The sequence below is a fragment of the Carettochelys insculpta genome, chromosome 5 (assembly GCF_033958435.1).
Source record: "Carettochelys insculpta isolate YL-2023 chromosome 5, ASM3395843v1, whole genome shotgun sequence".
Taxonomy (NCBI): Eukaryota; Metazoa; Chordata; order Testudines; family Carettochelyidae; genus Carettochelys; species Carettochelys insculpta.
The window spans coordinates 86,382,679-86,405,051 of record NC_134141.1 but is presented as its reverse complement, the minus strand read 5'-3'; the positions used below and the strand labels follow the sequence as shown (position 1 = coordinate 86,405,051).

The 22,373-nt window shown below is 43.8% G+C and overlaps 1 protein-coding gene across 1 annotated transcript; it reads right to left on the bottom strand.

Annotated features, from left to right (window-relative positions):
- Positions 1 to 2,759: 2,759 nt before the first annotated feature.
- Positions 2,760 to 21,859, bottom strand: CRHBP (corticotropin releasing hormone binding protein). The gene is made up of 7 exons (XM_074994246.1): positions 21,750 to 21,859; positions 21,335 to 21,428; positions 20,768 to 20,925; positions 16,757 to 16,967; positions 13,471 to 13,619; positions 7,862 to 7,979; positions 2,760 to 3,117 (listed from the first exon to the last, which is right to left on the bottom strand). Exons 1-7 carry the CDS (start codon positions 21,828 to 21,830, stop codon positions 2,960 to 2,962), a joined length of 969 nt encoding a protein of 322 aa, XP_074850347.1. The 5' UTR covers positions 21,831 to 21,859; the 3' UTR covers positions 2,760 to 2,959.
- Between the last annotated feature and the right edge of the window lie 514 nt (positions 21,860 to 22,373).

Here is a 22,373-nt window from a genome sequence, read left to right as displayed (position 1 = left end):
GCACCTTGTGGGAGGAAAGAAGTAAACATTTCTCAGGCAATTTTAACATGATAGCTTGTTTGCATGTGCCATCTAGATATGCATTTCTATTGGTGGTCCCAATGATCTAATTTGCTCTCCCTATGATCCACTTCATTGGGATCAGCTGATGCCAGACTGTGATATGCATGGTTGAGGCAAGAGGAGGTACCTCTAAGCTAGTGGCATTCAACCTGTTTTCCTTTGCAGACTCAAAAAAATTTTGAATGGAGGTGCAAACTCCTTCAGAAATCTTCAGCGTCGTCTGTGGCAATGTACCCCCTAACCTTTTCTATCCATCTGCAGATTTTTTCCATGCATGCGCAAAATAAATATTTTATATATATTGAGACATGTACAAATATGCATCACCATTAGAAACAAAAAAACCTAGCTGTGGGAGCGCTGTTAATCAACTGGGGCCATTTGACTCTCTCCTGAATGGCTGCACAAGCACACAACTTACCAGAACACTGGTTGTCAGGCCACAGGCGTTTTTGTGGACCACAGGTTGAAAACCATTCTTCTAACATCACTCCATTGGTGTGCTCTTTAACCCTTCCAAAAATGAGCTGCAGGACTAGCTCCAAACCTTCTGTGTCCATAGGTTCATACTTTGTGTTTGTGCTGGCTCCTCCTCCTTGGTGGTCACTTGATAATGAGTAGGACGTCTTCACATCACCCTACTATTTGTGAGTCCATTGATAGCCTGATTCTGGAACTGCAGGTCTTATCACAGAAGAGGCAGGTGTTGGTAGCTGTTGGAGGGGCACAGGGCAGTTTTTGCCTCCTCTTCTCTGCCTCTCCTCATCTGCACTGCAGCAGGACCTCTCAAATTGTGCCACTCCCTCACGGATTACAGCTCTCCGCTGGGGACTGTCCTGTGCAAGTTTCTCCCAAGTGCTGACACTAATTGGCTCCAGAGCCAGTGGATAAAATCCACTGAGGTCAGTGGGAACATGGCCCCTGGACCCCACCCAGTGTCTACCTCCCACTAACCACAGCAATCACAGAAAGAGGATTGGTGAGAGAGGTAATAGTGGCTGTGTAACATCTTCAACTGATCTTCATGGGGCTGGAGGGGGAAGCACATCATTTCCCCATCTTGGGGCCCCACGTAACAAAGAGCTGGCCTTTCCCCCTACAAAGATCCCAGCCCTGGGGAGGGGGCATAGTGCTGCAGAAATGCCAGTGGGGCAGGTGAGAAGTGGGGGGTAAGAGGATGCTGCAAGTGTGGAGAGCACACCTGGCCCTATGTTACAAAGTACATGGGTTTGTGAGAAATTGCACCCCAAGTGTTAGACTCAAAACTCCAGAATGCCTCATTTTAGGTTAATGCCCTATATGTATGCAAGGGCCAATAAAATGAGAGAAGCTGTGAAATGTTTGCCTTTCAACACATCTTCCAACCGCACAATAGCACTGTAGCGACACAGCAGTGGAACACTGGACAAATACTTTTTTTTTTTTATTTCATTTGGTACACAACCATTATTTAGCAATATTGCTCCAAGGATTGGAGAAAAGTAGTGCGAACTCTTAACACGTGTCACTCTGTACCTTGGGGGGAGCACCTGTAACCCTCACATTCATAATTTTAATATAATTATGATATGGTTTATAACACATGCCACATATATCATGGGGAAGGTATGATTTGTGAAAGCCATTGCTCTACCTAAGTATGTATATCAGGAGAGCATATGAAGTTATGAGATTGGTTGTCACTAAAATATGTTGTAATTTGTGTTGTATGATTGTCACTAAAATACACTGTGATTTGAGGAATTGCCCAGATATTAAATCCCCAGAGACAACAAGAAGAGAGGTAACCAGTGCTTGGATGGTTGTTACACAACCATCAACAGTCATTGTTCAGCAAGAGAGTTACAATTCCATAATTTGCTCACACAAGGCCATACACCAGGGTTATCGCTCAACCTTGCCTGAACTTAGCAACACCAACCAGACATGCCTGTTCTTGTGTTTTCCAAGCACATGGAATGAGGATATAAAATAGAGGACACTTGTTTTGTCCTGTCTCTTCCCCCACCTATGCCAAAGGCAACAAGAATGCTGGTGTTGAAGAGACTGGTCCCTGGGCTAACAGAGAGAGCCTGCATATGAATATCTGTAACCAGCCTGCAGCATCCACTGGGGTGAGAAACTGCTTAGTCCAGATATTGCCTACGCTATTAAGACTGAGGGTTTAGACTGTGTACTTGCCTTTTATTTCCCTTTGATAACTGCTATAATTTTGTTTATTACATATAATCACATAAAATCTATCATTTTGTAATCAATAAACTTATTCTAATGCTTATCCTTACCACTGAGTTTGACAGCATTAACCAGAGAGTTTATCTGATTCTTGGACAAATGCAACATAAAATTTTGCCAACATTTTGAAGGTATTTATTCATGTTGGGACTCATATAAGGAAAAAACTCCATGCTACAAATGTTTTTATTAAAAACAAGTAATTAGAAATAAATAAGAGTACATTTATAGTAATAAATAAAGGAGCAATCTTTGCACATACTAATGGATTTTCTATTATAGAACCATTGTGCATTCCACCTTTTTTTTTGTGTGCGCATCTATAAAAAGATAAAGTTGCTAATTGAATTTTATATTAATTTATAGTTCTCATGCATTTTGAAATAATATTTAGAATGGGAACATGGTCTTCTGTTCTTTTTTATTAATTTTTGATACAGTACAACCCAAATATTGAAAAAATACAACAAATAGAAAGATTACACATTAGGCCTTTTTTCTCCAATTTGTCATGGGAACAGTTGACTAATATGAAAAAGATAAGGATACTCGTTATGCAGAACAAAGTTTGATAATGCCAGTAAGATATAACTAAAAGCACATTGTTTATCAACCAAGACCTTATTTTTGCTAGCAGTGTGAAAATGCTTTGAATGGTTTCTCAAATACTAGGGAAGCAGAACTCCTCAATGCTATTCTCCTTTCTATTTTCCAGTTCATATTGGTCAAGCTGATGATACTCAAATGACACACGATTAATATGCTTGCCACTGGACACCATTCGTAGTACAGTATTGTCACAGCCAATCTTCATTTGAGCTGATTGATGAAAAGATAGTTTTATATTACATTTGGAATTATTAAATACATGACTTTTAAAGTATAACCTGCCTAAATATATATTTGAAACTACCCATTTTTAGAAAGTAACTAACCCACTCTGAAGAATTTTTCACCCAGATGACTATAAAATGATGACACTACTGAATATAAATAAAATATTTTAAAAGAATTAAAAATTCAATATTGCTCTTTATTAAATTTAATGCTTTGACCATTTCACCATGTGTTCTATTTATTAATACGTATTCCATATGTTATTGCTACCTGTCTTTTTCTGTGGCTATACTTTGAAATGTATATGAATGTTGAATGTCCTTGATAAGAATACTTAAAAGAAATAATTCCCAACCATGGAGGTACCCTTAATAAAAAAATTTTTGAAATATTTCTTATTGAAAGCATGGTAGTTTTTAGGTGGTAACGTCAAGAATATTCCTCCCAATGTAAAAGGTATGTTTCAGTTCTAGTACAGCATGCCAAGATGGGGGGGCAGCCACATTAGCCAGGTTTTTATCGGACAACACTCCATAGCATCATTCAGGATGAGAGTGCAAACAGTTAGTGGGGGAGTATTGAAACCTGTCAATTTCAATCCTGCCTCTTCACTACAGCAAGGTAAAAGGGCAGAGACACATTTTGGGGTAAGATGAATTTATCTTTAATAAGAGGAATTATGGACCCATGGGCTTAAATTCAATACCTGGAAAGACACGCACAAATTATTAAATCAGTTTGCAAATAGCTGAAAAATCACAGTGTTTTAAGGAACAGCAAGCATGTCAAGAACAAATCATGCCAAACTAACCTAATTTCCTTCTTTGACTGAGTTATTGGACTCGTAGATAGGGAAGAAGCAGTAGATGTGATATATCTCGATTTTAGTAAGGGTTTTGGCACAGTCCCACATGACATTCTCATAAGTGAACTGGAGAAATGTGGTCTAGATGAAATTACTATAAAACGGGTACACAGTTTGTTGAAAATCATACTCAATGATTAGTTATCAATGTTTTTTTATCAAACTGTGAGGATGTGTCCAACTGGGTCTTGTAGAAGCCCATCCTGGGTCAGGTACTATTAATTCATTACTTGGATAACAGAGTAGAAATTATGCTTATAAAATGTGTGAATAACAGCAAGCTGAGTTGTTACTAGCACTTTTGAGGACAATTTTAGAATCCAAAATGAACTGGTAACTTGGAGAATTGGTCTTAAATCTACAAGATGAAATTCCATAAAGTGCAAAGCATGGCATTTGCGAAGGAAAAGTCAAATGCAGAAATACAAATGCAGAATAACTGGCTAGACAGTACTACTGGAGAAAGAGATCTAGAGGTTAAACTGAATCACAAATTATTTATTTTGTGTGCATACTCATCGAACCAAGCGATGGCTTCCTTAGCGACATGAAGCCATTTTTCAATCACACACAGAATATAAGTCAACAGTGATATGTCATTGAGAAAAAGAAGGATGTATTAACAAGAGTGTCATGTATAAGACATAGAAGGTAACTGTCCTACCCTACGCAACGTTGATGAAGCTTCCTCTGGAATATTGTGTCCAGTGTTAGGTGTCGTGCTTTAAAAAAGATTTAGTCAAATTGGAAAGAGCAGTGATACCAACAAACACCACGCACTCCAGGGCAGGGTGGGATGGGGGTCAGGCTCCACACCCTGGAAGAGGCAGAGCCAAAAGCAGAAGGGGCGGGCCTAGGGCATCTGGCCCTCACTACCACCTGGACTGGGGTGCTAGGGCCTCCTGCTCCCTTCCAGCCATGGGCAGCAGCACTACTGTGTCAGTTCAAAGGGGCCTGGAGCTCTGGCCACTGCTACTTAGGCAGCAGTGATGGATGGAGCTCTGTGCCTCTTTGAAACACTGGTCCCTGGGGCAACTGCTTCCTTCCTACCCCTCACCCCCCGGTGGGCCCAGGAGAGAGTCCAGAGGCAAGTAGTAATAATAATAACTTTTTAAAAGGTTTAGAAAATGTGACCTATAAAAGAAAGGTTAAAAAAGGCCTTGTTTAGTCTTTTTTCACAAGACTGAAAGGGGACCTGATAAATCATGCTAAGGTCTGTTACAAAGAGAATAGCGATCCATTGTTTTCCATGTCCATTCAAAGTAGGACAAGATGCAATCAGCCTAATCTGCTTCAAGAGAAATTTGGTTAAGATATTAGAAAGAATTTTCTAACTATAGGGGTAGATATGCTCTGGAATAGGTTAACAAGAAGGCTGTGAAATCCCCACCCTTGGAGGGTAAGAACAGGTTAGACAAACACCTTTCAAGGATGGTTTAGGGTTATTTAGGTCTGCCTCAGTGTGGGATGAATGGATAAGATGACCTTTGGAAGCTACGTGGAGCACCAAGTTTCTATGGAGAGCCAATTGTCTACACTGTTCCTCTCCCCCTGCCTCCCTGCACCACCACCACTGGTTAAGATATCTGTGTTTCCATCTTGCATTAACAATGAGTAAGGACATGATTCTGTCATGGAGGCCTCAGGTCCCTTGGCTTTCTGGGACCTCTTTGGTCTCTTCTGGAGCAGGGCTGCCAGAGTTGAAGCTGAGGTTGGGTCAGCCCCCACCACAAGAACAGTGGTGGGACTTAAGTTATTGAAGGCCTCCGCAGTGTTCTGTTTGTAGATGCCCCTTCCCCCACTCTGTGGTACTTTTAATACAAGTCAAGGACAGGCTGTGGGCTTCTGGGAATCTTTTTTTATTGTCTTCGACCTGTTCCTAACTTACAGTAAAAACACCTATGACAGGATCTTAACTTTCCTTACCAATGAGAGAATGTGACATCTTCCTTTCTATTATCCTTCTCTCATATCAAAAGGCGGGGCAGACAGACCCCTCATGCCTCAGCATGTCAGCTTTGAAATATACACCTAGGTGCTATCCCTTTTTCAGGCACCAGGTACATCCTTTCTAGGATGAACCCGACCTCCAACATGTGTCAATTGTTCTTAAAACTTCATAGCAGCCTATTATGATGAAATTTAATCTATAATGCTTCAAAACAGTCCTGTGGGATTTTGTTGATGCTCTTCCCTTTTTCCATTCTCTCACCTGTCCTCATTTCTTCTGGCCCCACACCTTTCCGACACTTGTTCCCATTCTTTCTCCATTTCCTTTTCCCGTGTTCTACTGTACCTTCCCCCTCTCCCTTTTTTCCTTCCTCTGCTTCTCTCCCCTTCCCAAATCAATCCTTTCTCCCCTTCTCCTTTTTCCCCTTCCTGGTTTTCACCCTGTTAAATTCTCTGTGTGCACGTGGAGTCCCCACTACAGTCAGCGGAATGTCTCAGTATGAAGGTGCTATGGTTCTGAGCTCTGTCTTGCTCATTGCTTCTCCAATTATTCTGCTGTATCTCCCTGTCTACCTGTGTTTTACAAATATGCATTAGGAATGGTGCAGGGCTCCAAATCATGTCAGAGTTGATTGAGCATTTTAATAAGCCCTACTTTGTGATGAACTGCCTGAGGAGGAATTTAGCATTAACCTTTTCAAACCATTTCAAGATTCAGAGTGGCCTTTTATATTTGGAGGGAGCCTGAACCCACTGAGCTCTCAACCCTTCAGATTCATCCCAACAATACAGCATTGTATGATTTCCCTTTCTCTCATTAACTGGAGCACTGTTTCACACTACATGCAAGGGCTGCCTCGGAAACAATATTACCTCACAGGAGCGCTCAGCAACATTTTTTATAGCTGAGACTTTAATTCTGTTTGCTCTAGTGTAGAGCTGTTTTTATCAAATTGTAGGTCATGATCTCAAAGTAGGTTCATGAAAGGCAAATAGGGTAGGAGGAAGAGATGTCATGCACTGCTGAATTACAATGTAAAGCAAAGAAAATCTCACTGCCCCATACACCCTTACTCATCACTATTCAGTGTTCTCTGTCAGCCTCACAATTATGTTCCCACTAAAATATATGATATATGCTTATTGTTATCCCTCATGCATTTTTACTGATAGTCCTATAGAAAGCATAAAGAGTCTGCAAAAGCTTTTTACTTTGAATAGCAAGTCATCAGCCTGAAAATGTATGCTGGTTACAGCTTCTCTACCATCCCACATGTTCAAGGAAATTATGTGAGCTGTCACTTTTTATCTTTCCAAAGGAAAAAGGAGGCTTTTGGAACTAGAGGTGGCTGAAATTTTTTGTCAGAAAATGTAGATTCAGGTAAACAGAAATTTAGATAATTTATACTGAATTCACCAAATTACTTTGGCCTGAACAAAACAATCGAAAAAAATCAGAATGTTTTGTTTTGACCTTTTAATGAAATATTTTAATTATTCAATTCAAAGTAACTTTTTGGTTTGTATTTTACATCAACTTTATTTGCAATGGTAAAAATATACCCTCAAACACTAAACATTTGATTTTTGGTGGCCTGCCCTGTTTTGACGTTTTGATGTTTCTAGGAACATCCTTCTATTGGAGTCCTTATTGACTATGGACATAACTGTCATCTACTTATTTTTAAACAAACTGAAGCTTAACCCTGCTGTGGTTTATTATCTGTCCGTAGGGTCTCCATCAAGGGTCTATGACATAGGAAACAGACTGGCTGCTCTCTTAAGAGCTTTGATTCTCAAGTTCTGCTCCATGTGAAGTGCCCAAGCTTATCAGAAAAACAGATTTCTGCTGTACTCTACTGCTAATTAATTATTTTCTCATGCACACATTTCAATAGTAGACGATCTCACCAGAGCCATGAAAAGATTGGCACAGATCAGCCAGAGGGAACATCTTGGAGGGGTCTAACCCAGTTCCACCCAACAGCTCCACAAAATCTCCTACTCCTGCACAGCCTGCTGATGGTTTCTATTAAGACACAGACAGAAGATAAGTTACGAAAATACTTAGTACACCAAACAGACCTCTAGATATCACTAAAGTCAGTTGGAGTTGTGGGTCCTCAGACCTGTAAAAATCAGGCCACTTTTGGCCCATATAATGCTCTAATTTGAAGTCAGCACATTTAATTTCCTAAAAAGACCAAACAAGCAAGATGCAAATGGATTTTGACAATAGGAATACCCACATAAGTTTTTCGTTCACATTGGTTCTAGCAAATCAAATCATCCTATTAAAGGCAGTACAGTGACATAGATGTGGTTCTGAAATATATTACCCATTATACAATTTAGTCAACTAACAAATAAACTGAAATGCATTATGCTGCTAATATAATCTTAACTATAAATTACACAGAGAAAGAGAGAGAGAGATGTGCAAATTACTGACTTTTTGGTTCAACGGCAATTATGCTAAATAAAAACTTTTAAAATGTTTCAGGTCAATCCTGAAAATATTTAATATTTTTTGGTGAATTAAAAAGTCAAAAATTGTTTGGGGTCAAGTGAAATATTCAATATAAAGTTTCATCTCAATTTTGAGAGAAAGAGAGAGAGAGAAAGTGTGTGTGTGCGTGCCCGACTTTTTCAACGTTGCATCACATTTCTAGGTGAGAGAGGATTTTGGAGCTAACACAAGAATCTCCTCCCTGCAATCCTGGGGAAGCCACAGTACATTTTGGCTTCCATGGACTGAGGGAGATGGAAACTTCTGTTTCTGCAGCCTCATTACCATGAAAAACTTTGAAGATTTTCTTCTGTGATTTAATGCTGACTGCCAGTGTTACCTTAAATTGACTCCCATTCGGGAAATTCAATCCATGGAAGAAGCTGTGCTCAGTTAATTTCCCCTATTACATTTCTTGTTACAATCCCATGTCTACCTGTTTATGATTAAGTTGCACTCATTTTGCACACCCATCACAAGCCAAATTGGTGCAAATTACATTTCTAGGCATCTCCCACCACCATTCATGTGATTAAAGGCCCAGAGGCTTCAGTGAGACAAATGGGAACACTTGTGGGACAAAAGAGATGTGCCTGTGTTAGCATGATTGGATCCACAAGCCTTTTCAACTAGTTTACAATGGACAAGCTCTGTTTTTTTCGCTTAGGAGACCTACATTTTATTAGTGGGTGGGGGCTTGTCCTGGCAGTAACCTAAGTTGTGGTGAACACTTCCTCTCTTTAGCGAGAAACAACCAAATGAATCCATGCAAGGAGGACCAGTAAGGCAAGATGACACATGGGTATTGATTTTAGCTAGGCCCTCAGACATGTAAGATTTACAGTTTATCTCCTGAGTCACCCCAGCTCCCACAAATGTTCTCTTTTTGTAATCAGACAATCTCTGTGCCACAAATAAAAACAGAAATGGTGCAATCAATGTATGACGTGTGCCACAGAATTTATGAACTGATTAGAAATGTTATACTTCAAATGCCTCAGCCTGAATGATGGTGTTAGAGGTGCCTGTTGCATGACACTCAACAGTTTTAATCATTTACTGTTCTTTTCCATACATTGTTAATGGTCAAATCTAGGCAGCACGGTGCTGGACAGAACCCACAGCTCCTGCCTGATTCCATAGGTATGGAACACTATTGAAAACCTCTGGGCAAAGGAGCCCCCTCAATGGGCTCCATATAGCATCTAAATGGCTGACAAAATCTAATCCAGCTCGTTGTCAGAACCCCACCTCCATACATCTAGGGCTGTGTCTACACAACATAAGATTGAATTTAAGGCAGTTAGCTCAACACTGCGTGACTGTCTTCATTGTAAATACCATTAGCTCGATTTAGAGAGCACTCATATCTATGTCATAACATCATTGAAACCAGCTGGGTGTGGCATCTAGTTCAAATTTAAAAGTACGAATAAAGGCCAGTGTGGAAGTGCCACATCTTAAAATTGAATTTATTAGTTTCCAGAGATGTCCCGTATTTACCCCACAATGCCCCTCAGTGCTCCACTCTGGCTGCTTCCATCTCTGCTGCTCTTCAGGTGCACAGGAATTAGGTAACAGGAAAACCATGAATTTCAATTTGGGACCAGGAAGCCTGTAGCTATGGGGTCACATTTGTATAAGAGCCTGAGGAATGTCTTTCTTTCTTTGCTATTAGCTCTGTGAGCACATCTACCCATTACAAATAGCCCCAGCATGGAGTTTGTTGTTCTGTCTCTACCTCTGCTAGCTGAACACTTGTAATTTTTTTCTGTGCTGCCTAGCATCACCCACTTTCCCACTGCACACATGGCAGCTAGGCTGTTGGGGGCAGGGGAGGGGTTGTGCTTGTATGAGAGGCTGAGAAACTTCTCAGTGGTTTACATTTGTGCAGGCCCCCTCTCCCTCCCACACATGCGCCATGCAGTCAGGATCTTTCCTGTGCCCAACCACATCATGTGGCTAGTCCCCAACCCAGTAAAAAGACATGCCCACCTTTCCATGCTGACCATGCTGCCAGGCAGCACCATGTCCTGGCTTGCGTGCAGTGAGGGCTCCAACAGTGGGAAAGATTTTCAGGGGATTGCAGCTGCCCAGGGGAAATCTCTCCCAGTGGGAAAGATTTTCGGGGGCTTACAGCCATATGGGGGAAATCTCTCCCAGCAGCTAAGAGTTTCAGGGACTTGCTGCCACTGGGAGGACTACTTCAACTGGCCTCCCAACCAAAAATATTTTCGGGGGCTTGCTGTCGCCAGGGGCAAGTCTCCCACAGTAGGTAAGAATTTTGGGGACTTGCTGTCACTGGGGAAAGTCTATGCCGGTGGCTACAAATTGTAGGGCCTGACTGCCGCCCTGCAGAAAGGGTTCAACTGGCCCTTGAGCCACAGACCCTGCACCCTACCACCCAAAAAGATTTTCAGGGACCATGTCAACTGGCCATTCAACCTACCAAATAACAACCTCCCACCCCCACAACTCTGGACCCCTTCATGCAGGGAAGAGAGGGTGGAGGGCAGTTGAGAAGACAGACTGTGGGCAGAAGCTGTATAATGAACTGGGAAGGCAAAACCCCTCCCTCATCAAATCTCAGTTTTCAAAACCTTTACTATCTACTCTTTCTGCAAACCCTGCATTGTGCCTGTATTGTTTTCAGGGATCAGACATACTCAAGAGACGGGGGACAGTGGGTGGAGGGCTAGCTGAGAAGACATACACCTGCTGTTTTTTATAAAATCTTTGATAATTCAGTTACAGCTACAGTTTTAAAAAGCAATTCAGTTATAGAAGAAAGAGATTTCTGTCAATTTGGTGATCTTTGTTGATTCCCTACTATTCCTTCTTCTGCCTGGAAAAATGGATGTTTGCTTATCACAGGAGGGTAATGAGGGCAATGCAATATGGGAAGATGATGTCAAATACCAACAACCACTTGTGGGGCATTTTTCTCCCATGCTGCACCAGCAAAAATACTCAGAATGCTCCAGGGATGTGGGATAGGTTCCCTCAATGCACTGCTGCAACAGTTGATGTTTGCCAATTGAGTGTGGCAGCAATAAGTCAACTTTGTGAGGAGCACGTGGGGAGGTGAGGATAGTCAAATTTGAACTTATAAAATCCAGCATTACAAAATCGATATTAATAAAATTGAATTTCTCATAGTGTAGACGCAACCTAAGAGTACATCTCTGCTGCAATTAGTCACCCATGGCTAGCCCATGCCACCTAACATGAGCCCATGGGGCTGAGGCAATGCAGACACTTGGCTGAGAAAACAGCCCTGGTTCTAAGACCCTAGAAGGTGGGAGGGTCCCAGAGCTCATGCTGCAGCCTACATCACATTTAAATATTCCCAGAGCCCAAGTCAGCTGGCATGAGCCAGCCACGAGAGTCTAATTGCATTGTAGACATGCCCTGTGTCTATGACACCACCCTCACAAGCCCATTACTGTGACAATAGGGAGCACCAGAGAAGCAATGAGCCCCTCCAAAATCACAGAGTGGCAGACACACAGTTCTGGGATGGAAGAGCATACAGAGGTTGCAGAACTTGATGATTGTCAGCTGGTGGTTCTGCAAGGGAGCCAAGACAGGAGAAGCACCTAGGCCAGGGAGTGCTGGTGGGAACACAAAGAAATCTGCCCCACTATAGATGTTGTGGGAGGAAAGGCTCTTTGCTGCAGTGGGGTGTTTCTCCTGTTCTTGGAAACCTCCAGAATTAGCAGCTGCTCATTGTTACGTTGTGTGAAGTCCTCTGATGCTCCTCCGTGGCTGAGCTGAGGGACTTGCTTGCCTCTCCCTGGATTTGTAGGGGCTCTTTCTTGTTCTGGGCTTTCCCTCACTATGCTAATGGTATTGAGTTACAAATGGCTCTTCATGGGAAGACCAGTTGTGGTCCATATGGGTTATTATAATCTACAGAGGAATCCAGTCAGTGGCGTTTCCCTTGGTTCATCTCAAGGTACTAATTTTCCATAGATATCAAACTACCCCAAGTCCAATTCTGCAATATTAATGAAATAAAAAGGGGTGGGGAGTTCTCAGGACCTCCTGGGACTGGGTACATTTTAAATAAATTCCTGCTTTTAAAGTCTGTCATACTAAACACACTCGTCATCATACACTATGTGTTGCCCTTTTGCCTATTTAGCACCATTACTACTTGTCATTTCAAATGCAGAAGCCCACTGTTTCATGTGAGATGTCAAGCACATATAAGGGTACTCAAATTATTAGTGATAGTAAATATGCAAATGATAACTTGGATAACCTCATTATCTCTACTACACTCCAGCTGAAGCTTGTCACTTACTGGCCGCGTCTACATGTGCACGCTACTTCGAAGTAGTGGTGCCAACTTTGAAATAGCGCCCATCACGGCTACATGTGTTGGGCGCTATTTCGAAGTTGAAATCGATGTTAGGCGGTGAGATGTCGAAGTCGCTAACCCCATGAGGGGATGGGAATAGCGCCCTACTTCGAAGTTGAACGTCGAAGTAGGGCACGTGTAGACGATCTGCGTCCCGCAACATCGAAATAGCGGGGTCCGCCATGGCAGCCATCAGCTGAGGGGTTGAGAGACGCTCTCTCCAGCCCCTGCGGGGCTCTATGGTCACCGTGTGCAGCAGCCCTTAGCCCAGGGCTTCTGGCTGCTGCTGCTGCAGCTGGGGATCCATGCTGCATGCACAGGGTCTGCAACCAGTTGTCGGCTCTGTGGATCTTGTGTTGTTTAGTGCAACTGTGTCTGGGAGGGGCCCTTTAAGGGAGCGGCTTGCTGTTGAGTCCGCCCTGTGACCCTGCAGCTGTTCCTGGCACCCTTATTTCGATGTGTGCTACTTTGGTGTGTAGACGTTCCCTCACAGCGCCTATTTCGATGTGGTGCTGCCCAACGTCGAAGTTGAAGGTCGACGTTGCCAGCCCTGGAGGACGTGTAGATGTTATTCATCGAAATATACTATTTCGATGTAGCGTGCACGTGTAGACGTAGCCACTATGACACAAACAAACGACTCACCTTTAAATGGAGGCTATTTAAATGCCCCAATATCAGGTCAGATATTTTTATCACCACTGGATAGATTATGGAAAAGCTGCAGTTTCTGTGCTGATGTGGAATTACCATGGTGAATCTTCCAGTGGGGGTCTGAGAGATGACATTGCAAGCTTTAGCACAGGAAAAAAGATACAGTGTAAGTATTTGGATGTCATTGGCAATCTGAATAACACAACAATGTATACAACAACTGTGTACTAGACACTCTTGATGTAAATGCCGCTAACAGGACAGACTCACAGGGCCAGAATCTGCCAATACTGACTTCAGCGGCATTATTCTGATGTACAACTGGTGTCGTCAGGCACAGAATCTGACCTTCGTGCTGTGTCATTACACTCCCAAAATAGACTAGTCTGCACACTTCACTGTATCCTGTTTTCTCAAATAATGCCTGTTATCAAAGCACAATTTGTTTCATTACTGTTTATTAAAAATAGAATGATGAAAAAAGACTCACCCAGCATTTCTTTTGGCTTGCACATGGCATTGTTCTCTAGCAACTGCCAGCATATCACTCAGAAGCACACAATATCACATGCCAAAGAACTTTAAGAAGCTCCTTTTAGTTGATTTTTTTGGAGTATGTCTACTGTGTAGCTTGTGGGGGGTGGAGAGGTGTAACTAGAAACTTTTGTAGATTACCTATGATACCTTTAATATAACATCGTGGATGCAATGACATGGATTTGTGGTTTAGGGCTTACTTACACATACAATGTAGGAGCACATAGTGAAGACACTACCTATGCCAATGTGAGAGCTTCTCCCATTGGCATAAGTACTCCAGCCCCAGCCAGAGGTGGTAGCTATGTCTATGAGAAAAGCCCTCCTGTCCACATAGCACTGTATATGCCAGGGCTTAGACCAGTATCACTATATTACTCAGGTCTGTGGATTTTTCACAGGGTAATTTTGTAATGTAGACAAGGGCTACTTGTGGGACATACAAGCCCACCTGTCCCACCCCCAGGTACACACTTGTATTGCTGAAGCACAGTGAAGCCTGCACATCCACCGGGCTCATTTTTTAGCAGGCTAGCTAGATTAAAGGTACTGCAGCTGCATGTACATGAGCTGCAAATTATTTTCCTGATTGCCGTTAATATAGTCTTAGACCTGATCCTGCAACTAACTCTTTTATTTCCATTGATCGCAACTGACTTCACTGTAGGACTCTGCATAGGAGCAGGAGCTTCTTAGTGCAGGATTAAGATCTAGCTCTTGGTCACTATTAAATAATAAACTAAATATCACATGAGGTCCCCTATTATCTTATATATATTTGCTGAAACATTCATCGTTAGCCATGTTCTCTCCCACCACCACCACTACTTATTCACACTAAAGGGATCCCAATGGAACCAAAGAGAATGAATTTTGCTTTTAGGTTAAAATCTTCTTTAAATTGATACATTCAGAACTTGCTGCTGGCAGCTTACCAGAAGGCTTGTGTATCCCTAGTGAAAAGCAGTGATAGATTGTTTTTGGTACAGTTGATTTTGCCTTATGTAAGATCATGTATTTTCATTCCAAGGAATCTTTTGCCTTAAAGAGGATTTATTCTCTTGTGCCTCTAGAGCCAGACAGAGCCCTGTGTGTGCAGCTTACCTCCCACCCCGCTCAGTTTTGCAGGAGACCCGCACACTGGTTCAGGATCCATCCTGATGAATTGGGGGAGACTGCATGAAGTGGAAGAGACTTGTAGATGACCTGTCCTCCATGCAGAGTACAAGGGTTAAGTACTAGTAATAGTAGGGTGAGCAGGACCAGGGATACACATCTCCTGCTATCCTGGCCCTTGGTGTTGTATTGTCATTTCCCCACAGCAGCCAAAAACCTTGGGCAGGCTCCAGAGCAGAGGTGCTCAACCACTGTTTGTGGCCCTATCAGCACAAAGCTGCAACTCAGTGCCGTACAAGTAGTATTGGATGCAGCACACTGTGGGTCATGTATGTGGCCCACAATGCTAAATAGGTTGAGAACCACTGTTCCCAGAGAAAGATGCTGCAGAGGAGCACCACTGGTATCAGACCCCACATGGAAGCACAAACCTCCCAGAGATCATTCAGATTTAGAGAGATCATTCCTCACAGCCTTTCATATGGGGAGGGAGGAGATTAAACCCCACACTTTCCATGGGGAGATCCTCACAGAGTATTCATTCCTCTGAGACTCCTCCCATGCCACAGGATGGTTTGGGCTAGAATGTAAAGTGGGGCATAGACAGCGTGGATAAAAGCGACAGAATTGCACTCAGAGTTAACATGCTTATCAAATGAATAATAACTGGACTGGGCCTAATAGCATTTGTTAAATAAATTGTTTGCTGAATTTTCAGTAAATATGTTTAATTTGGTCACAGTTTATAGAGTTGGGCAAATAATTCGAAAATGCAGCTACAGAGGCTGCATCTACACTACAGCGATCCTTCGAAAGAAGTTCTTCCGGAAGAGATCTTCTGAAAAAACTTCTTTTGAAAGATTTCATCCACACACGAAAAAGTGGATAGAAAAGAATGGGGCAGGGATTGAAAAGTCCAGTGCCATGAGGACTGCTCTTTTGAAAGAAGAGCCTGCCCAATGTCTACACGTGCGTCTTTTTGAAAGAATATTTCGGAAAAAGGCGTTCTTCCTCATCTGGGAGAGGAGGAGGGCCGCTGAAAAAAGGCTGTGTTCTTTCAATTTGAAAGAGCACCTTTTGTGTGTAGATGCTCCACAGATCTTTTCGAAAAAGGCCCAGATTTTCTGAAAAAGCTTGCTAGTGTAGATGCAGCCAGAGTAATTTGGCAAAAACCACCACATATTTCAAATAACATGTTTGAATATTTTTTTCACTGCCTACTCAGCTCTAGTGTTTGCTAAGTTTAAGATCCTTAAAGTAATACCATTTACTCTTATTGGACATATTAGTATTATAGTGGAGCAAGTCATCTTTGAAATAAGAATTCCTTGGCTCTTACATATTGCAGGCATTCTTAAAAAACCTCTTATATTTCACTGACTTTCTCTTCTGACTTGACACACCAGCTGAGCCTATATCAGCAATTTCTGGTCCCCGGCTGGTATAAATCTGGTCCTCTCAGTCTGAAGACTTAAAAGTGATTTCAGAGAGAGTGGTTTTAAGTTTACCAATTTCCTTTCAATTGAACTGGTTCACAATAACAGGCTGTTTTTGGCTCCCTATTCAAATGTATCCCATCCAACAACCCAAGTGGAACCCATGATAATATGGGAATCAGACTTACGGAAGAGGTTGGCATTTTTCTTTATTGTAAATGTAAATCCATTCCCAGGTTCATGAACCCTGAAGAAGATCATTGCCACATTCTGGGATGATCTGATGCTTCTTCGGATGTTACCACTTTCACAAAAATCTGTGTATCTCTCTGGAGTAGGGAGAGGATGGTCCAAAGAACTAGGAAACTTCTCACCTTTGAGTATCCAGCCATCAAACACCTAAAGGGGTTCAATGATTCAAAGAACAGCTCTGGTTTGTTGCCTGTGTAGTTTGCCAGCAGACACCAGATGTGTAAATGATTATAGTGTGTAAAAGATGTAAAAGACATTACATAGCTAAAGGCAGTCTTGTACTTCCGTCTGAAAGTGGAGTTTGAGAGTGAGATTTTCAAAAGCACATAAGGGAATTAGAATCACTGGGCCCATTTATTTTAATGAGCTCCTAACTCCCTTAGATGGTTTTAAATATCAAACCCTGAAACATGAAACCTCACTCTGCTCCTTCCCACAATGACATCACTATAAAAAGGCACACAAATTTGATTTTTCCAAATACTTGGCAGAATCCAACCCTTTCCACTAAGAAGATTAACACTAAAAGAATTAAACATCAGTCCTTCCTGGCATTTTTATAGAGAGTCTTGTGTTTTTTCAGACTCCTCTGCCTTCATAATGGCAGTGCCTATGGATTTGCTAGTTCTCTCAATGCTTGTGCTCTTGGAAAAATACTAGCTCTCATGGGAGACCAATATTACAAGCTGAGGAAAGATAACATTGTACTGCATGATGGCAGCTGAGAGAACAATGCATCTTCATGGTCAACAACATCCATTCCCTGAAGCTTAATCCCTGGCTTTGCTGACCTGCCTGATACTGCTCCCCAACCTCTGTGCATCCAGTCTCTGCTCCTGGAGCCCTCCTACTACATCTAGCTCTGTGGTTCCATAGCTATGGCTCTTCCCAACCCTTCCCCTTGCTAAAGCCATCTCACCTATTCTTACCGCAAACAACCTTCCAAGTGCCTGTGAAGTTTTGACAACCAGAGTTTCAGTACATGAAGCCTGGAAAGTTTGAGTGAGATTCTGCAGAACTGAATGTGTGCTGTGTTTTGGGTGACTGTGTGTGGGAGACCAAAGGGAGTGACTAGAGTTTAGTAAGGATTCTGATGCTGCTTTACCTGGTGATGGCCTTGGTTTTTTTAGACTGTGCTAAGCGGAAACACACTTGTGCCACCACAACAGCAATTTAATAAACTTTCCTGTATGTGAAAAGTTCAGAAATGCAGCTACATTCTAGCTCAGAAAATGATTAAATTTTTTAAGCTTATCTAGAATCTATTCTACAAACTCTACTTGCAAGTAGCCCACAGCAGTAAATGACTGCTGTCATGAATAAAGGTTTTTAGAATGATGTCCTTAGGTGGTAAGGTCCTATTTAGACTTCAGAAACATATGCCACATGTTCATTATATAGGTATATTATGTTAGCCACAGAGGCATCAGCCAGCTCATGTCCTATTGTGCTGATCACTGCACAGACACCAAATATTAGACAGTTCCTGACCCAAAGAGTTTACAATCTAAACAGATAACACAGACCAGGTGAGAGAAACCAGTGTATGGCAGGATGGGATAACAAAATAAGCCTATTGTCTGAGCATCCCTTGGCCAATAAGTAGTAATAATCCCAATTTGCTACTAGATGCACTCTTAATCTCATTGTCTTCTATGTATTGCTCAGTGCTGGTCCTACCACATGTACCTAAAAATGTTTATATTACTCTTCATTTTACTGATAATTGCTAAAGGTTAATTTTGCATTATAATCCTAACGCAGCAATACCAAACTGACACAACTAATAGAGAATTTGTTGATTTTACACCAGGAATTTAGTACAAAATTACAAAGAAAATCAGAGGGATCTGCGATTCTATATTCTCTGTGAATAAAGCAAAGTACTTGCTGGTGTTTCAGTCAAGGCATAGAAGATAAATGTATGTATTTTATGCTTTGGTTATACTTTTCCCTAGGGTAATATTAGCTGTATTTAATGAGCAAAGATGAAGTGAGAATCCATAGGCTTAAAATGATCATTTTCTATGACTCTTCTGTTATTATTACTGTGCCATTATTTGACCTCATCCGGTATCAGCATCAAACATACATCGCCACCTCAAACTCTAACTTACTTTGACGTCTCTGGCCTTTTTCCACTTGGAATGCTTTACAACTTGTTTTGAATTGGATAGAAGACATCCCTGAGTTCTAGCACTTTAGCTTGAAAAATCAGCACAATAAATTGTCAGTGAAGAATTCCTACCAGTAGTATTGCTTGTGCTCAGCCAGGCCTTTTTCTTCTGTGCCTTTTGTTTCAATGGGAGAAACAGTAGGTGAGGTAATATCTTTTATTGGATTAGGGTACAAGTTTTGAAGCTTCACCACGCTCTTCTTTGGATCTGGAGAGAGTAACAGGAGTGTCCCAACTTGTGTTTACCTTGGACATGCTGTTAGCCTCCCCCAGACCATAAGAAGAGCATTCTGAAACTCCAAAGTTTGCATCTTTCACAAACAGAAGTTGGTCAAATAAGAAAATGTTCCCTCATATACCTTGTCCCTCTCTCATCCTGGAACCCCAACTGGGCTACAACATTTCCTTTTTGCTGTTCACAAAAGAACATTACAGTAAACATGACATCAAAATTTGCCCTTAGTGTTCCAGGAAAATGTGTGAGAATACTGTTTGTCAGAGCCTGAACACATTCCATTCCTGTACTGCAATTAGTTTAACTGAACAACTGCCCTTTGTATATTAATTCACTTGCCTTATCATTGCTTTTACTCAGTTATCCATTACATACTTCCATTGTTTTCATGTAGAGCTCTTAGACACCAAAGGCCAGATCCTGCAGGCATTTGGGGATGAATCCTTACACTGGGTGGAAAGGCTTTTTATCTAAGGATCGGGCCTCAGATCTTCTAGGACAGCAAATCTTTATCAAGTGGCTACATGTGGGTGTTGGAATATATGCAAGTAAGGCTGTTCGTAAGCATTGTGAAACTCGAAGCCTAGCTACCCCCTCAAGTTACAGAAAATCTACCAAGTCCCCTTGTGAAATTCTGTTTAAATGTGTCTAAGCACGCAGAAAAGATCTAGTGCCAAACACCAACTCTCTACAGGAGGCCCCAGTATCACTTATACCCTCCTCATCACTCACTGGGGACCCCATTGTGGGAGAGACTACAAAAATAATGTAGCATGGCTTTGTATTTCCATGGGGAGGTCAAAAGTCCAATGTGTGATTTGAGTCATTCCATATTTCCTCATTTCCTCTCCTCATCTCAGGACCACTGCTGGGAAGGGTGGGATCTGCATGTGTATAGCCGCCCTCTCATGCGTTAAGATTAGAGGGCACCATGAGGTCATGACACAGGCACTTGGAAGCCTCTTCTGGTCTCATTAACTGAATTAAGAACTTAGTGAAAGTTTCTCCCTGGTGCAAAGCCACTGAAATCAGTGTTTTCCATTGAGGTTTTCTTAGTTCTGGAATATAATTGGCCATGAGTCATGGAGTTCATTTTGTTTACAGAGAATGCCAAGAAAAGCTCCACCGGACCCATTTAATAGAAAGATGGCCCAAGTCCCTCATCTGTACACTAAAGTTGACTGTGCAGTGGAAGTGCTACAGTAATACCAGGATCATTCATACGATTCACCCCGTTACAAAATCAACAGCAGAGCATGGAAGGGGCTTCCCTTTCAAACCTATCCCATGAAAACAGGGAATGAGAACTAGCCAGAGGTGCTCTGGGGAGCCTGAAAAAGCCCTCTGTGAAAGTCCTGAAATATTTGCAGGGCAGGCTCAGAGGGCAGTTTTCCTTCCTCCTGAGCAGCTCCTCCAGGGGAAGGGCTTCAGGAAAGCCTAAGGGATTTAGGAACACACTTCCCGATGACAGTTGCTTTTTAAGCCCCTAAAATACACACACGCAAAGAGTATCAGAGGGAGCTGCCAGCCTCTCACCTTCAGGAAATCTCCCCCCGGGCAGTCAATATTGACGAAGTCGTACTCTATGATGATGGTCTCCTCGGGGTCTGCGATGAGAAAGGTGGCACAGTGCAGCTGGGGCTGCTCGGCGATGAAGGTGAACTGCCCCTCTACGCTCAGCATGTCAATGCACCCTGCGGAGACAGAGCGCAGTCCCCGGCTCTCAGCTCAGCCCCTCTCCGGACCAGCTCCCCTGATCCGCCCCTCTTGGCCCCCTGGGGAGAGCTGGCCGGGGAGTGGGGGTCCGGAGGATGCCGGGCACTGGGAAGGCAGTGATCGGGGCGGGGGGTGAGAGAGACTCTGCCGTGCCAGATCCCCCCGCCCGAAGCCCGCGTCCTGCCCGTGCGGGGCCGCCCCCCGAGCCGGGGGTCCGGGTGACCGTCCCACCCCCAGTCCGGAGCCCAGCGCCTGCAGCCCGCCTGCTCAGGCATGCTGCCGAGCCCCTTCCGCGCCGCCACCCCGTGTCCGACCCCCGCAACACAACACACCTCCCCCCAGCCTGGCCCCCCAGGTCAGCGCCCCCCTCGCAGCCGCTGCACTCACGGAGCGCCCGCTGGTAGAGCCGCCGGTCGGACAACTCCCGCTTGAGCTCCGCGCTGAGGAGCAGGAAAGGTTCGTCCTCGCCCGCCTCCCTCACCTGCACGAAGGAAACGGGCTGGGGCTGAGGCTGAGGGGAGCCCGCCGGGACCAGCCCCCTCCGCCACCACAAAGCCTTGGCCGCCTGCCGCGGGGAGCCGGGCCGGGGGCAGAGGGCGCCCGTCGGATGCGCCGGCCGCGGTGAGTCCCTCCGTCCCGGCGGGCTGAGGAAAGCAGCGCCCTCTGGCGAGAGGGGGGAGAGCTGCAGCCCCTGGGGTGACCTCCCGCCGGCGCCTCAGGCTTTGGGCGGGAGGGAGCTGGGGGGAGGTCCCGGCCGGAGCAGGGCTGACGGGCTGGGCAGGGTGTCAGGGGCATGGCTCACCTCCAGGTACCGGCTTTCCCCCCGGAGGGCTGCCAAGAAGATGAGGAGGCAGTGGCACTGGAGTCGGAAGGCGGCAGGCATCCTGGCGCTGCCGCTCTGGGCCCCGCGCACGCTGCCCAAGTTTACTTGTCCGTGCTGAGAGGCGGCAGCAGCCTGTGGGCTCCCTTTGGCAGCCCCTTTTTATAGAGCGGCTGGGAGGGGAGGCACTTGGGCCCTGGACTGATAGGAATTCAGTTACCATGGGTTACCCAAGCTCGGTGACAAAGTACGTGGGTATGACGAGGCTCCAAATCGCAGCCACAAATTTCCAAGCCAATCTAGCTCGTCTCGTCGGCAGCTGTCTTTGTTACTTACCTGTCTGTCATGGTTAAACAGCTCCAGGGCGAAGCACACTGGCCCTCTGCACCTACCGAACAGGGGGCTGTCTGCTAGAATTAGCCGCAGCCCTCCAAAGGCAAAGCAGGAAACAAAGAGCCTGCCCGAATCCCTCTCCCCTGACATGGAATTTCAGCAGCCCATCCCGGGAAAGGCAACAGCATCTCATGCTGAACCAGAACCTGCCCACAGGCTATGTTAAGTGGACCCTCTGTCTGCATGGGTGTCTGCAATGTAACCAGTGCCTAT